Below are 17,733 nucleotides of genomic sequence, written 5' to 3' on the forward strand. Positions count from 1 at the left end.
GTATATTAGACTTGTTCTTGTCGTTTAGATGTGCACGTACGGCTACTTTTTTCATTGCACTCATGATTGTTTTTTGTCTCCAGAACTAATCCCCAGGATGGATTCAAGCAGCGTGTGGGAGCGTTTCAGGCCCTTAACAGGTGAGATGAACAGAGTACAAAGAAAGACACAAAATGAGAGTAAATATTTTTTGCAGCTCAAACCCAAGTGAATCCTGTAATTAGTTTTTTTTTTCCTCTTATATGTTTGAATTAACAATTCACTTGACACTTTGGTTCTGTTTAGAATGAAAAGCGACATGTGCATACACTCTAAATTTATAGATCTACTTCTAAAACTACTTTTGCGTGTTTCTGCACTCCTCGTATATGCATCACAAGAAAAGGAGTGTTTTCTGAAGAGCCCTTTTCATAAGTGGTTACGCTTATACTGTGTGCCATTTGGTTTATTGGCTGGAACAAAGGTACGTGATGAGGATTCGGCGTCCTCCTCCCCAGCCTTTGCACTTACTTTCTGCACTAACACTTGTTTATATAATACCGTCTCTGTCGCAGGCCACCCACACTCACACTGCCCCCACAACCTTGCTTCCTGTTATCACCTCTTGAGGCTCCTCGTCTTAAGCCATATCCCCTGGAGAAAACTGCTGTCCACTTAGCTCCTGCCGTGTGCCTGTGCCATCTATTGTTCGAGCCAGGGCCGCCTGTGCAGCCGCCAATATTGATGAACAGCTTGGAGAGGGTTTAGGATTGCCCCAGTAACACCATGGCAGAAAAAAGTCTTGCATTAGGGCTTAGTACAGTTGCGATTTTTCAGACAAAATGGCAAGGCCATTCAGATTTGTTGTTAAATTATGATTTAGTTCACAGTGCACATTTGAAACATAACCAGCCAAATGAATAAGATAAGATAAGATGGTACTTTATTGATCTCACAGATGGAGAATATTTACACTGTGCAACATTTCAGCCAGTAAAATGTTACACAATCAATACATTAATTAACAGTGTTTTTATGGCTGAAAAATACCTCAAAAACCCGCATTGGTATAGTGGCTAAGTGGTTAGCCCTGCCTCATATCAAGATTGTGAGTTCTGTTTTCATATCAAACTTTCTTGTTTAAATACAAAGATCCACTTCCACTGCAGATATAGCATGATCGGTGCCTGACTGAACATTAGGAGCATGTTTGGTGTCACTTTTTTGTTTTGTTTTTTAGTGTCATAACATTTGTCACAACACTCTTGTGACATAGCAGCATAACCTGGAATGTTCCGTAGTGTGGCTTTAAAGCAGAACCAAGTAACTCATGCCCCTAGAGGCCATAAGCGCCACTGCAGGTGTCATAGCATGTTGCAGTTTTTTACTCTTTAATTGTCCGTGAGAGTAAATACTGCGCTGACAGAAAGACAAAGCGAGAGAGGGATATTGTACATCCAATTACACAATGGAGATATTTTTTTTCACTCAAACTTGGCTGTAAATACTGTTTAAGTGGGGCTAGCCCACAGTTAGCTTTGTCCGCTAGCCCGTTAGCTTCTTCTTCGTGATTCCATTAGAGTGTGGCAGGGAAGTTGCAATTGTAGTTTTCTGGACAGAGACACCAGGGGGAGATGAAAGACCCCCCAATCATCCCATTAACACTTGTATTACCCCCAGAGGGACCACGGAAAGGATTTATAAAGGTAACAAGTAAGTTCTTCTTTAAGGGAAGACTGAAACACTACCTGTTGAACGTTCATCTTGTATTGTAAACCATTAACTCAGCCTGTTACGTTCATTGAAAGGTCACTCTTTTTCTTACATGGGTCTTGCATTTGTTTTCAGGGAGAGCGGGGTGTCTTCTGGCGACCAATGGCATCGCACGTACCGCCGCTGCTCGGCCAATGAGGTGCACCACATCCGCCTGGAGGAGAGCAAGTTCTTTGGGGAGTATCATGGCAAGAGCTTCACCTTTGCATCTTTTCACGCGCACAAGAAGTAAGTTTGATTTTGATTAAAAATTGGCAATTTAGTTAAATAGGGCTGATGTCTGAAAATCGATTAGTTGAACCTACAGAAATGGCAGACAAGATAATCATCTTGCTCTGTCAATGCAAAAAGGGTGCATTCTCGTAGATATATAGAGATGAAAAATATGTTACTGACTTATTTACATATTGATATTTTACGTAAACCATATGCTAAGTACATATTCAATAAAAAATACCAGTAGATTGAAACTGATGTGCTATTTTTTCCAGAGTTGTAGATAAGTGATGTTTGTATTAACTTAACATTCTCTCTGGCTTGTATTGTTTATTTATTTGCAGATATGGGGTGTGTTTGATAGGCGTGCGGAGACTAGACACCACCAACATCCTGCTGAACCCCGGGCCGTGCCACATCATGGGCGCGTCCGACACATGCTTTTACATCAACATCTCCAAAGAAGAAAACTCAGCCTTCGTCAGGGGTCAGAGGGAGCCGTCCTGGGGGAGCGGAGGAGGAAATGCCAGAGGGGTGCATCAAACCATCTACCACGGGCTCACGCGCCTGCCTGTCCACAGCATCATCGCCAGCATGGGTCAGTCCGCTAACATTTGCACTCAGCTGACCTTCTATCCCCTGCGTCCGTACTTGCTAATCTCTACGTAGATCAAATTTAAAATAAACCTGGGGGGATAGGGTGGGAGACTTAGAAGAAATGCTATCAGTAGATTTTGTGTGAACGTAATAAGAAGTCACCTTTGATAAGTGCATCGGTAACGCTTTATATTGAGGTGTGCTCATTATTTATTAATAAGCGTTAATAATTAATAGGTCATGTACATTATATTTGTTATGCTTCTAGATATTAATAAGATGCTTATTATACAGCAGCATATAACAAGTGCGATACCAGTGCGTTTGCCAAGTCAACTGAAATAGTGCTACTCCGCTGTTACAAACTCGCCTCCTAGTGGACACCGGGCAGACGGGGTTGATGAGGTAGCACTTTTCGATATCTCTCAAGGTTTTTCTGTCACCTCACAAAATAGTTGACTTTCATCTACCTTTTTCCTGATAAAAACAACTAGACAAAGCCCATGCAATAATATTTGCAACTTATGGTTTTAGAGACACGTGCTCGTCCTGCTCTGGCACTGCAAAAAATAATGTCTTAATTAGTCAAAATGAATCAAATTGGAATAGTTAATTTGAGTAAATCTGGCAGAGTAAAGAAATCTAGTAAGAAAATTAAACTATTTCAAGGAAATCGTGAAATTGTATGTGTAATATGAAGTGCAAAAATATTTGTTACATTGACAGTCTGTTTTTTCCCCCCAATCTTTTACCAACTGAAATCAAGGGTAAATAGACTTGTTTCAAAACATTTTTTTTAGATTGAACGTATAGTACTAAGTGACTGATTAAGATTGATCTGGCTCTTTACATATATTTAGTATTATAGGGATGAATTGTCTCTTTCATCCCAAAAAGTCAAAGACTCATGACCGAGAAAGGAGTACATTTGACCAACTTGAGCAAAACCACAATTGATTATGACAAAACCAGGACAAGCCCAGAACTAAACCAAGGCTAGAACTGCAAAATACTCCACACAGCAGGACCAGTGTCCAAAAGTGGTGCTCAAAAGCAGGTTTATAGGCATTCTTATCCATGGTACTGTATATCCCCTTTACTGTTCTCAAGCCTGTTTGCTAAAGCTACTGTTTTTGCTCATATAAAGTGTGGTAGTTGGTAGAACTTAATAGCTTCTCTGGAATCCAACTGCTCTTGTTACAGGCACTGTGGCCATTGACCTCCATGACTCGAGCGACAGCAGTCCGGAGGGGCAGGACGCGGGCAGCACTGGGATAGGCAGTGGCAGGGGCAGCAGGAGCAGCTCCCGCACTGAGATGAGCGGGGCCAACACTCTGGCGCTGCCCGCCATGGGGGAGTCGGCGGAGGAGAGAAGGCACAGCATCGCCCCTGTCCTGGAGCTGGTGGATGGAGTCAGCAACCCCGCGTTTGACCTGCTAGGAGACCAGTCAGAGGATGAGGCAGAAAGCGAGAGCAAAGAGGACAGCGACAGAGAGGAGAGTGCGCACTGGTGGGCACGGCACTGCGAGTATGTATGCTTTTGGTTTTGCTAAACTTTGGGTTATTTGCCAACTGAAATATTTGAATTATAGGTATTATGATTGTAGACAACAAGTCTGCTGACTCTGCTGTGTCATGCTGTACCTCTGAGTAGCTTCAAGTCAATATAGTCCTACTTTGTGAAGTACTTGCTCTGTTGTGTTGCAGATGGGTGAAAGGATACCCTCTGAACTCTCCATACATTGGTAGTTCTCCAGCCTTGTGCCATCTCCTTCAGGAAAAGATGCCTTTTTGTTGCCTGCGTATGGATAAGGTTAGTCCGTTTGGTCTAATGTTGTGACTCCAGACACTAGTCATGCCTAACTACATGTTGTGTTCCTGTCCCAGGCCTGTCACCACATCCCTCTTGAGGACGCACGCTCCTACGGCTTCAAAAACAAACTGATCATCGTGTCCGCGGAGAGCGCAGGGAACGGCCTGTACAACTTCATTGTTCCTCTGCGCGCCTACTACCGGCCCAGGAAGGAGCTCAACCCCATTGTGCTGCTGCTGGAGAGCGTGTGAGCGCATCTGCTACGTCCTTCTCTGACCAAGCGTTTATTTATTGCTCGCTTTTACATAACCAAGTCTAGGACATGCCAGATCGTCATTGAAAATGGAAATTGTTCTCAGTTGACTACATAAAATCACAGAGATGCTTCAGAGATAGTCGTGCTACTCGTGATCAGAAGCGTTCATATATTTAGTTTATTGTGGTAAGAATATTAAAATGAAGTAATTCTGCATAATTTTGTGCTAGCCCAGAGCATAAGATGAAATGATAAATGATTCCCGGTTAATTTTCTGCATAGCTGTGCGCAGTCTGTGGCGGTGGCTGCTGTACATAAGCAGGCCGCCAAATGAGAGCACAATCCAATAAACCAGCAATGAACTGCTGAGTCACAGAGACACAGGCCGTTAGTCTGAGTCGTATTTCCTCAAATAAATAAAGGGGGGAGAAGTTCGTCACCGCAGCCTGTAAGAAGCACAACAGGCTCACATGAAGTCATAACATTCTTAAGAACAACAGATTGATGTTGATGCGAAGGGCAGGGCAGAATTCAGTGGTAGAATTAGCCTTTTACCTGCTGATGTTTATGGTCTAAGTATGACTGAAACAAAAACTGGCACAAAGTTTAACGGTTCCAATTTATCTTACAGTGCAATAATAGCATGGTAACTACGGGTAAGAACGGTTTAATACATTTCACTGCCCTGTCTTCATATTATTGTCAATTGACAGTCTTTATACTGGATTTATTTGGGATTAATCATATTACCATGAAGTAAAAGTGGTGCGATTACTGTCAGTTAAAAAGACTTTTAGCCACAAGACTAAGACCCTGGGCCAAAAATGGATTCAGCTTTTGCGGATTTTCTGTTTGGGTGCTTCCTTCAAAAAAAGTGAAGCTCACGTAGAGCAACATGTATTGGCCCCTTCTCTCCGTGTGAGATTTTGGACTTAGATGATAGAAGATCCAATTAGTGAAAACTCCCCATCAGGACTATGTGTGTTTCTGTTGGTTTAGACCCGAGGCAGACTTCCTGGAGGCGATATGCTGGTTCCCCATGGTCTTCTACACCGTGGGCTCCATTGACAAGTAAGACTCGCACACAAAGTCCATTTTAAACATACGGCAGGCTTTTTATGTTAAGGTTTTTGTTGCTGCCCTGCCTCCTCACAGCCTGGACAGCTTGCTGCGATGTGGCGTCACGTTTGCCGACACGATGGTGGTGGTGGACAAGGAGAGCTCCATGATCGCGGAGGAGGACTACATGGCTGACGCAAAAACCATTGTCAATGTCCAAACGCTTTTCAGGTCTGCCACGTAGAAATGTCTATTCATTTTATATAAGTCATGATTATTATAACTGGGGTGTATAGGAGCAGTGTTAGGTGTTTAGGAGGGAACAAAAACCAAGATAAGAAATAGTAAATTCAAGTTGTGATTTGATTAAAAGGAGTATAAAAGTGTTAAGTTAAAATCAGTAGCCTACTAAGTAACTTGTTCACCTCAATAAATCCTTCTCATAGTCCTTCTGAGGGTAATACAAGTGTTTGTGGGATGATTGGTGGGGTCTTTCATCTATCCCTGGTGTCTGGCCAGAAAACCAAACTTGCAGCTTTCCCTGCTCCAATAGCACCAATACACACTAATAGAATTTCGAAGAGGAAGCTAACAGACTAAAGGACAAAGCTAACTGTGGTTAGCGCCACTTAAACAGTATTTACAGCCAAGTTTCAGTGAATAGAATTATCTCCATTGTGTTATTGGATGTACAACATCCCTCTCTCCCTATGTGTTTTTATCAGCGTAGTATTTACAGTCACAGCCAATTAATGAGTAAAAAAACGCAACATGCTACGACACCTGCAGTGGCGCCTATGGCCTCGAGGGGCAAAAGAACAAAATGCATAACAAGTAATTTTAACACAGAACAAACCTGTCTCTTTGCAAAGTGTCTCGAACAAAACCCAAAAGGTCACAATGAAGCTAAGTGACACAAAGACGCACAGTTTACATGGTGTTCACAGTGAATCCTAGCGCTAAAGGCGCCATACAAGTCACAGGACACAGCCAGCAAATCCAGGAGCAGAGCTGGAATGAAGTCCAGGGCTTCCACTGCCAGATGCACATGCACAAAAATAGACGGTTTTAGGTACACAAGAGGACTCCACATGAATCAACAAACAATCAAAAACCAGAGAAATCTGCATGATCAACACACAATTCTTTACAATGACTATCTCCAATGTTCCACAGAAACAACATTAAGGAGTCTTTTGCTGCTTGGATTTACCTTTTTATTCTTCGTCAATATATTTGTTCAATATTACGGGTGGTACTATTAGGAATGCCAGTCCTAGTACTTTGAAAGCCAAGTAAAGTATTGATTGACTGGTACATTACTAGAAGTTGGAGAATTATTGAGAATTATGCGCTATAAAGCAATTATGCGCTATAAAGTAAACCCCACATAAAACACCAGGACCGGTCCTCGGTCCCGGCCCTCGGGCTGGCCCTGTAAAATACAGGGCAGGCATACGTAATGCCAACTGCAGAGAACAAAATGCTGTCTCTATTGGATCTTATATTGCCGTCAGTCTAGAATTTGCAATGTTTGAAAAGATATTTTGCCTTATTTTCATTGTTTCTTGCAGACTGTTTCCAGCTCTTGGCATCATCACGGAGCTTACGCATCCAGCCAACATGCGCTTCATGCAGTTCAAAGTCAAAGACCACTACTCGCTGGCGCTGTCTAAACTGGAGAAGGTGAATTATTTATTAAGATTGCGCTCCGTTCACATGTTAACCTTCTGAATGAAAATCTGGGTTACTCTGATTGAGGTGACACGGTTTAATCAAAATTATAATGGAAAAGTTCGTAGCCAATTATAGTTTTGGTCTCCCTATACCCCACAGCTCTTGGCTTTTTGTCATTTCATCTGCTGAACTCTTCTCTAATGAAATCCCGCTGTTAGGATTAATAAAGTTGCATTAGGCTTTTTTCTTGTAAGGTTAGACTCCCAAAATGAAGGTTGCTATTATTATTCTCTGAAGAATCTGGCGCCTTTACCTAGACAGACCATTAGTGATTACTGATGATTAATGGATAGGTATTATGGGGACACTTTGGTGGTTTCACATATCGGTCCCACATTTTTTTCAGAAGGAAAGAGAGAAAGGTTCCAACTTGGTGTTCATGTTTCGCCTGCCCTTCGCCGCAGGGAAGGTCTTCAGTGTTAGCATGCTGGACACGCTGCTGTACCAGGTAATCAGTGCTAAAAACAAAACACAACATTTCTGCTTAACAAGTCTGGTCTCGAAGTGGCAGAGGTGGGAAGTAATGAGAAAACATTCAGAGGTGAGTTGTACTATGATATTTTTTTCTTCTACTCCTGCTTTTTACTTGAGTTGGATGACTTTTTTTGGTAATACTTAAGATTACAGCCCACAAATTCCATGTTTAGGTACAGGTTTACACCTGTGCCTACACAGATTACACATTAATATGCAAGGTTTAAAAACTGTGTTCAAAGTATAATAAAACATGTTGTGTATGTGTAACCACAGCGTACGAGGTGTAATAAAGGTGTGCGTCTCACTTTAAATTACAGGCGCTCATGTATAGTTACAGGGTTTCCACGGGGGATTAAAAGTCATTACATTTGTACCAAGATCAAGGCTTTTAATGTCATTATAAATAGATTCAAACTGGCATTAAATATAAATTTCCCTGATAATGATATTACTCAACAACTTTCAAAGTTCATCAAAAAAAGGAAAACTATGGGCTAAAACACTTTCCTGAAATTTGCTTTCTTTGCTCAAAAGTTCCCCATTTTCACCGTTAGTTTTACTGCATTTGTCAAGTTAAGATGTACTATTTGGGCATTAAAAAGGACATCATAAAGCCTGCATAAACACTGTATTAGGTAGGTACTGTGTATACATGCCTTTCAGTCATGTGACTTTTGTTGTTATGGCGGCCATTTTGAATACCGAAGTAGAATTATGCAGTACTACAACATGTAACAATATCTCTACTCAGGTTTAAAATGAAAGACAACTGATTGACAGTAGTCTTTGCGTGTACTCATAATCATTGCTCAAGAAGAAAACAGTTAAAACATGATTTTTTATTGCTCTTCCAGTCTCATGTGTTTGTATTTGTTTGTCATCTTCAGTCATTTGTTAAGGACTACATGATCTCCATTGCCAGGCTTCTCCTCGGTCTAGACTCCATGCCCGGATCTGGTTTTCTATGTGCTGTGAGCTCACTTTTATATATATAATTGCATAAATAAATAAACAATAAATATTCCACGAGTCAAATAACAGCTTTTTTGTTTTGTTTAGATGAAAATAACAGAAGACGATCTGTGGATACGCACGTACGGACGACTTTACCAGAAACTGTGCTCCTCCACTGGAGACATTCCCATTGGCATTTACAGGACGGAGGCCCACAGGCTGCCAGTGTCAGAGGTCAGCTGCTAAAAAAGCAAATAATTGTTTCCTCATAGGAAGAATATCTGTCCCTGTATTCCATACCATTCCTCAAAGATCGGGCGTGTATTGTGTGCACTGTGACAGAAATGAGAGCAACCTGAGCTTAGTTAAATATTTAGGTTTGTTGTTATTTATTGTGTAGCCAAAGGATCTGGTCACCCAAAGCATGAGGCTCTGTGGGCTTTCTGACTGGACATTTGGTAAGCTTAAGAAAAACAAAGACAACTATTTTTGCTCAATTTAAAACTGTTTTTTTATTGAGAAGAAATCAACATCTAAATTCACATCTGGGAACGTACTGTAGATCATACTTAAAGCTAAAAGAAATGCTTTCAAGTTAATAACAGCAGGCAAGTGTTCACATTGTTAGTTTATTTTCATTTCAAGCGACACAGTTATTTAAAAAATAATTGCACATAATTATCCACATCGTCTGGCACTATTTTCACTGTTTCAGTGTTTGGCTCAGGAAAGGATCACAGCTGTGGTAAGAAACCGAGACAAAAAATAACGAATTAGAAAGCTAAAAATAAACAATACTGAACATGAGTTGCAAAAACAGCTGCTAAAAATATTTGTAGTTCATGATGCGATTTTTGGTTATAAATAGTCTGGATCACTACAGGTGCTGTGCGCTGCACTACTGCCCCCCGGTGGCCCAAATATAGTACAATATCTAAGATTAAAACGGTCACTGTGGCCAAGAGATAAGAGATTTTTTGTAGTGCGCTGAATCATTTCAAGATCACAATAGATTTCTGAATCCAAACTAATCTAACTTTTTTTTAACCGACTGGTCTTCAGCATTTTGCCGTCGGCGTAATGTAACTGAAAACCATCTATGAATATATATTTTTTTGTAATAGGTTGCAGTCACATGACTTCTAGAGATTTGTAATATTGGGTTGAAATTATTTTCTCACAACTGCATAAAAAGTGCCGTTCTTCCAAACCACTTGGGCGGATTCGGCATTTCACCGAGCGCAAAGTATGCTGGTCCAGGACTACCCAGATCGTATCCCAAACTGTTAACATGACCGAGTGTGACACAGATATTTTGAGCGTTGAAAATCTATCTTTTAAAAGAATTCTGTATGAAACAGGAACACAGTGTTACTGGGAAGAAAAAAATAAGTCGTGGCCCTTGCTAAACCAATAAATAAACAAAAAACAGCTGTTATATTAAGTAAATAGACGTATTGGTTACAAACAGCATTAGGTAGCTATACGTCAAACTTACTAATTTAATCCATTCGTCACGCAACGTTCTGGATCTTTTCTTTCAGTAGGAAATGTGTAGAGTAGTACGTGTGGTGGCTCGCATGTACAACGCTGTGAGGTTCTTTTATTGCACTCGTGAATAGGGCAAAGCTTTTCCATAGACTGATTAAGCCCATGTGAACAGTCGCACTGCAATGGGGAATGAATGCGAACCTGCATATCGCCGTAGAACCACTTTAAGCGACGTAATAGTCACTAAATAGCCGGTTGTTCTACTATGATAGTGTGGTTTTAATGGGCTTTGTTGACACCGTGGGTAGTTATGAATATTGACCGGAACATTGCCACGCATGAATACTGACAATGCTGATTTGTAAGCATGTGCTCTGGTTTATAAAAGGGGCTACAATCTCAATTCAACCTTGACTGCCATAAACTGCATGGACACACGTACACGTTTCTGGGCATAATATCAAGAGCAGAATCTCCAGGATTCAGTATTTGGCCTGCTGTGCTGCTAATTTGCTTGAGGGCCAGTGGCATTTAGTGCGAGAGATTGTAAGATCTAACCCAAAGTTTGGAACTCATTCACACTTCTTTGATTGTAAAATTATATGTTGTATGAATTTATTTTACAACTGATATCAGTAAAATGAATGTTGGCTACACATACCCTAACTTTAATACAAAATATTTGCATGACAATTTTACGGACAATGACCGAATCATTAAAGTTCACACTTGAATTTTCTATTTAGAGTTTTGTTGGATCTGAGATTTTGACATGAAATTGTAGAGCCTCAGCCTATTCTTACAACAAATTGTGACAATAAACTTATAGGTATGATTTACTAATTTGAGATGTGTGGGTCCAGTCCCAGGTGTCCATCACAGTGGAGGACTACGAGGACACAAGGGAAAGCAGGGAGCCGCTGCTGTCGGGCTCTCACCGGAACTCCACATCCTCCGAGCCCATCTCCACCTCGTCCCACACCACGGACCACCCGCTGCTGAGGCGGAAGAGCATGCAGTGGGCACGCCGGCTGAGCAGGAAGGGGGGCAGGGCGTCCAGCTCGGCCAAAGGGGGTCCCGGTAGTGCAGCCGAGAGGATCAGCCAGCAGAGACTGAATCTGTTCAGGCGCTCCGAGAGACAGGAACTCAATGCCTTAGTCCGGACCAGAATGAAACACTTGGGCCTGTCTCCCACTGGGTTCAGTAAGCGGACCATTTTTGTTTTTGCCTTTAACCATTGTTTCTCAAACTGTGGTACGCAAGCTTCCTCTGGGTCTAGTCCAGACCATCTTAATCTAGAGGTCTGAGTTGGACCTCTAGATTATTTTGTCTGGACCCCGGTGGCGCCTCTGCACTGTGAGTTTTATTGCCATTGCAGTTAACACAGCTTGCTGCATTCCCGTTAGTGCAGTTTGCAGCTTTGGCCTGTAGGGGCAGGGTCTTAAAAAGAGGTGCACAGTCTGCTGGAATGGCAGGACCCTTTAAACACAGCTGTTAACAATAAGCTCTTTAGGCCCTGTTGAGATTATTGGCTTTTATCAAAATCACTGAATAAAAATAGCATTATAATACATATTCTTTCAATACCTGATGATAGCGCTGTAACTACTGATATACCTTATTTTTTTCCTGGTGTTGAAAACATGAAGCATTCCTCTTATTGAAAATTTAATAGCTTTCTTGTGAAACATAGTCATGTAAAACAAGAAATGGGCAGACTATTTCAACTTTACTGAAATAAGGATCAGCAAGAGACTTTGTGAGGGGGAATTGGAAGCTTTTAAAATTTTAAATTGGTAAGTACCTAAGAAAATATAGCAGTGATCTGGCTAAATCTAAACTAAAACATAAAGAAAAAGTTTATTTGGAAATATCAATGTGCATTCCCAGCCATGAACGTTATAAAGAACTCCAAACCCAGCTGTCTGATTGATGTACCAACCACCCTGGACCCATACCAGTTTGCTTTCCAGTCCAATCGTTCAGCTGAAGATGCCATCTCCACTGCGCTTCATACAGCCCTCACTCCCCTTGAAACAAAGGACTCCTACGTTAGAATGCTGTTTTTAGACTTTAGCTCAGCATTCAACACTATAATCCCACAGCAGCTAATACACAAACTGCTCCATCTGGGGATCAACACATCACTGTGTAACTGGCTGCTGGACTTTCTGATAGGGAGACCACAGGCTGTACGTGTCAGCGGCAAGTCCTCCAGAACCGTCACACTGAACACAGGGGCTCCCCAAGGCTGTGTGCTGAGCCCCTTCCTGTTCACTCTGCTGACCCATGACTGCACTCCAATGTATGACTCAAACCTCTTCATCTAGTTTGCAGACGACACAACAGTGGTAGGTCTCATCAGCAACAGAGACGAGTCAAACTACAGGGAGTGAGGTGAGCAGTCTGGCCATGCGGTGCACACAGAGCAATTGCTCTCTAAATGTGGAGAAGAAAAGAGATTATTGTGGACTTTCAGAGAGCGCGGGTCCAGCATGCTCCTCTAACAATCAACGGTGCTGCAGCGGAGATGGTGACCAGCACTAAGTTCCTGGGCGTTCACATCAGAGAAGCTCTCCTGGACCATGCACACTACATGACTGGTCAAGAAAAGTAATCGGCGTCTCTACTTTCTCCGCAAGTTAAGAAGAGCCAGAGTCCCCAGTCTCCGTCATGAGCAAATTGGGACTATAGAGTGTGGCACGGTGCCAGCCCTGCGTCCTGCCACTGGAGCCTCCAGCGCGTTGTGAGAGGATCTGAGAAGATCAGTGGAGCCCCTCACCCCTCCATTCAGGACATGTATTCCACTCGTCTCACCCGCAAAGCACTAGCAGTCTTTGGTCAATGTGGAGAGTATTTTATTTCTGGTTGTCCTCCTTTGGCATTCCCAAATGAGGACAACCAGGACCTCATTTGAAACTTGTTAATCTGTACTCAAGACCTGGTCAATATTTGGCGGTACTTGAAAAAACAAATAGATTCTGTGGTGGTACTTGCAGTCCAGTGTTTGAGAGCTCAAATAATTGTTAAGAAAAAAAATAACAAAATATTTTATTATAGGAACAAAACACTCAAAGATCTCATTTCTAAGAGCACTAAATACAGTTTTATAATAAAGTCTATTCACAGTGACATTTTCACAATCTGTGTATGGTTTGTTCATTGTCCCTGTGGGCATGTTATGCAGCTCAAAACCAGCGCTTTTGGGCTCAACTTCATTAACAGCAAAACGGAGATTATTAAACTCATGACACATGCAATAGTTTGTTAAGATTTAACTGAGGTCACAAGCACACACATTTTAAGTTCCTTTGACACTTAGTTTTTTTTCTCAGTTGTTTCCTTCTTATCCCAAGCTGCTCTTCTGTACTTTACTGCTGCAACAATGTAATTTTTACACTATGGGACAAATAAAGGTCTTTGTTTTTTCTGCTTGTATTCAGTTATTTGTGCAGTGGTTGATTCTTAACCCCTTGCCTCCGAGTGCATTCTCTCTAGCTCTGCTTTACACTAATCTGAAAGTTTCTCGACTGGAGAGCAACAGTTTAATGCCTTATTAGAAAGAAAACCCATTGTAACTTTATTGTTGACGTGGTTTTGTTACTCTTTTATCACTTTTTTGTTGTGTTATTATTGCTTTTCTGGCACGTTTTTGTTTCTTATTTGTTGTGTTTTTTTTGTCACTTTTTCTTGGCTTTTTTCGTTGGTTATATGTCGTGTTTGTCACTATTTTTTTTTTTAGTTATTATTGGTTTTCCAGCATGTTTTTGTCACTTTATCGTCGCTCTTTTGTCACTTTTTTTTGTTGTGCTTTTGTTGTGTTTTTTTTCTCATTTTTGTTACATTTTCTTCCTCATTGTCGTCGTTATTTTTTACGCTTTTTTCAAGAAGCTTTTAGATTTGGGTAAAGCCAAACTGGAGAAAGTGTGCTTCGGTTAAGGGGTTAATAGTTTATATTAAGTATATTTTTGGGGTATGTTCCATCTGCTTTGACGTCAGTGCAAAAAGGGTTATACTTAAACAAACCATACCATAAACAAAGATTGTAGTCAGACACAAAAAAAAATGTATGTAAAGGAAAAAATCCATAGAAATAAAAAACACACAACTCACCATGTTCAGTCTAAAAAATATAATATATAATGTAAAATATAATGTAACATCAGCTACAATCTGAGCAAATCAGTGAAATAATCTTACAATGTGACCAGATACAGACTGCTTGTCCTGAACATTTTGTGATTTCCTGACTCCTCCTGACCTCTCCTCTGTCTACTCTGCCCTTGTGTCAGATGGGATGACCGACCAGGGCAACAGACTGTCCTACATTCTCATCAACCCTTCCCCGGACACAAGGCTGGAGCTGCATGACATTGTGTGAGTAAACGAGCCCCAAAATGAACAGCCAAATGTGCACAGCTTTTAAAGTGACTTACCTTTTGTGCATACACAGGTACCTAATCAGACCGGACCCCCTCTCAGTGGTGCCCAATCAGGGAAACAGCAGGAAGTGCAGCTCAGGGCTCTCTGACAGCCACCGGTTTGATACGCAGGACAGCACGCATCTGTGAGAGACATGGACACAAACAAACACACGATGAGAGGAGAATCGAGGAGAATCGAGGCTTGATTTCAATGGCAAGTGAACGGCACTCAACACAGACTCTGAGAAGTGCCAGTCGGACCTGCATGGACCTTTTCTATAATAACAACAACAACAACTGGGAATGTTTTATTTATGCACCTTCATATTTTAAAGCGGTGAGCTGCGGACACAAAAGTGCATTTATGAAGAAAAAAAACTCTACATGTAGTATTTATTTGTATGTGCATGTTCCTGCATCACGTACTGTATATGCCGTACGAATGTATACATGTGAATGAATGTACGCCACACAAGAGCACAGAAAGTAGGAGATTACTGGAGCTGGGTTAACTTTCACTTCATTCATAACATGGTCAATCATTATTGTCTTGTATTTTGCTTGTCATGATGACACACTATGCCACACCCCGCCCAATCCCATTGCCTTCTGACTCACTGTGATTGCAACAAATCAGTTCAAACACACCAAGCACTTGCTAATCTAATCTTTGTTTGCAATGGAACTTATTAGTGATGCATGGTCAGCATTTTATTAAGGTTTCAGAAACGATTACTATCCGGTGAAGGTAAAGTGCATGGTAGTTCTGGTAAGTACATGGAAACAGGATACAAAACTAATTTATTTCTCAGTGTATGGCTAATTCAAACCCCAACTCAACATAAAGACAGTGAATTACCAGGAAATATGGCAAGTATTTTCGTGGTTATTATACAGAAACTGGGACGCAAAATGCAATATAGTAGGTTTCCATACTTTCAAAGTCATAACTTTTTCATTCACCACCCCTTATCTTCCAGGCAGGGTTGACAGGTCAGTTGGGCAGTTTCTTTTTTTTCACAGCCGACAAATACGGTCTATACTGTTTTGCAATGCCGATGTAGAGGTTTTTTTATTTTATTTTTTATACACATTACTGTTTCAAAAAAAATCTAAAATCCAAGGACATAAAGGATTCCCACTGTGTGTCAGAGAGAGGGAAGGGTTTTCACATCATCCAAGCACATTGGCTCTGTAGAAATAGTACAATACTGTATATACACTGCCTGCATATAACAAAGATGCCGCCTGGATTTAACTAAGAGATAATGAGATATCATTTTCACACCTGGATTGGCCACCATAGATCCCAGATCCCATTAAGAATCTTTGGGTTTTGTGCAGTAGTCACATTCGTCATCCCATCGGCCATTATAAATATATGTGCTTGGTGAAATGTCAATGCGACACTCACTAGATCTTTTGTCATCGCAGAAGCTTATTGAAACAATGCCACAGCGGATGTCCCTGGGTTTTGGGAAGTTTTTGCTTGTCTGCAAACATCTGTGTGACCATTATGTTCACAGTGCCTCACCATAGTTGCTACCCTATAGGTGATGTAAATGAAATCTATAGGCGAGGTGATTGGTGTCTTGCCCAAGGGCTCAATCTGACAATATACATTTGTTGAGACTGGGATTTAACCATCAATCCTTGGGTTTAGACAAGCCACATAAGATGTGTGTAAAAAAAAAAGTTTGTTTCAATAGGAAGAAATCTCATAGCTGTACAGACCAAGCGACAGCACATTTATCCCTGATCTATTCCCAGTATGTGAGTCGTGTAGTCCTTTATTGTGTCATGAATCCTTTCGACACAATGCTCGCGCTCCCTTTAACAACACTGCCATAACTTTCTGCTTCACTGTTTACATCAGTGTCCATACTCTCAAACTTTCACAGCTCCTGTATTCTTCTACAGGCAACACCAAGAGCAAGACACTGCCAGTTTTTCTCCAACGGGACAAGAGAAAGATGTTCTATGTTGTAGGTGTGTTTTTGTCACACTAAATGTTGTATCAGAAAGTGACTTAAAGAACTTGTTATCATTATTTAGTTGCCTGTGTCCTTGGTGTCACCAGCAGTGGCAGAATCCAAAGAGAAGTTGAGATCATTTAGACTTTGTCAGTGCAGGGTATTGAGTTACATTGGTTCATACTGTGTCTTGTTTGGATGTAAGTACACAACTTCTCATTGGGTATGTATCTTTCTCTCCTTTTAAGTGTTGTCCTGTGATCTTTTTTGTGTTTTTGGTCAATACAATGGGCCTATGGGTTTGTGGAAATGGATCCACGGTTACTAAGGCTCCTGTAGGAATAGGCAAGAGAGGGAGATGTGAATGATGTCAAATGAAACTGCTTAAAATTCTTCTATAAATTCAATTACATATGAGGTGCAGTGTGTCATGTGTCCGGACTGAAGCTTCACAGTCGCATAAACAAGACATCTTTATAGAGACTTTTCTCTGGGTGTTTCTTTCACACATACACAACTGGGTAATTTCAAATCACAAACAATGCCTCAAACAATAAATGTGTGGCTGTGGCTGATTGGGGCCCATTGGCACTGTATTACTGGCAGAAATATTACATAAACAACAACAATTCTTGAAATATTTACTCAAGATTACAAAGATTTTTCTGTCAATTCATGGGAATAGAAATGTACGTTTCTCTCAAACCCTTGGGGTGGAAGCACAAGGAGGGGAGAGTTCAGCTTTCTAACAGCCTGGTGGATAAAACTGTTCTTCAGTCGACTGGACCTGGCCTGTGGATTTTGCAGTCTCCTCCCTGAAGGCATTATCTTGAACAGACTGTGTGATGGGTGCGTGGGGTCCCTGATTATTCTGAAGGCTTCGTGGGTGAGACGGGTGGAGTACATGAAGGGGAGAGGAGGCAGGGCTGGCACCAAACCACACTGTGATGCAGCTGGTCAGGATACTTTCGATAATCCCTCTGT

The 17,733-nt window shown here is 41.3% G+C and overlaps 1 protein-coding gene across 2 annotated transcripts in view; it reads left to right on the forward strand.

The window, feature by feature from the left end:
* kcnt2b (potassium sodium-activated channel subfamily T member 2b) overlaps positions 1-15,414 on the forward strand; it is an 81,048-nt gene extending 65,634 nt beyond the window's left edge. The window contains exons 16-30 of one of the 2 annotated variants that reach the window (XM_079564274.1): positions 84-140; positions 1,828-1,980; positions 2,313-2,566; positions 3,769-4,093; positions 4,273-4,378; positions 4,453-4,625; positions 5,634-5,705; positions 5,790-5,924; positions 7,268-7,379; positions 7,777-7,878; positions 8,795-8,878; positions 8,967-9,095; positions 11,216-11,555; positions 14,645-14,729; positions 14,806-15,414. In XM_079564274.1, the coding sequence (XP_079420400.1) occupies positions 84-140; positions 1,828-1,980; positions 2,313-2,566; positions 3,769-4,093; positions 4,273-4,378; positions 4,453-4,625; positions 5,634-5,705; positions 5,790-5,924; positions 7,268-7,379; positions 7,777-7,878; positions 8,795-8,878; positions 8,967-9,095; positions 11,216-11,555; positions 14,645-14,729; positions 14,806-14,923 (2,245 nt within the window). In that variant the 3' untranslated portion in view covers positions 14,924-15,414. The remainder of the gene's footprint in view (positions 1-83; positions 141-1,827; positions 1,981-2,312; positions 2,567-3,768; positions 4,094-4,272; positions 4,379-4,452; positions 4,626-5,633; positions 5,706-5,789; positions 5,925-7,267; positions 7,380-7,776; positions 7,879-8,794; positions 8,879-8,966; positions 9,096-11,215; positions 11,556-14,644; positions 14,730-14,805) is intronic. The other variant, XM_079564275.1, reaches the window with a different exon arrangement.
* Positions 15,415-17,733: the final 2,319 nt, after the last annotated feature.

This window comes from Gobius niger (assembly GCF_951799975.1).
Source record: "Gobius niger genome assembly, chromosome: 10".
In the NCBI taxonomy this organism is placed as follows: Eukaryota; Metazoa; Chordata; class Actinopteri; order Gobiiformes; family Gobiidae; genus Gobius; species Gobius niger.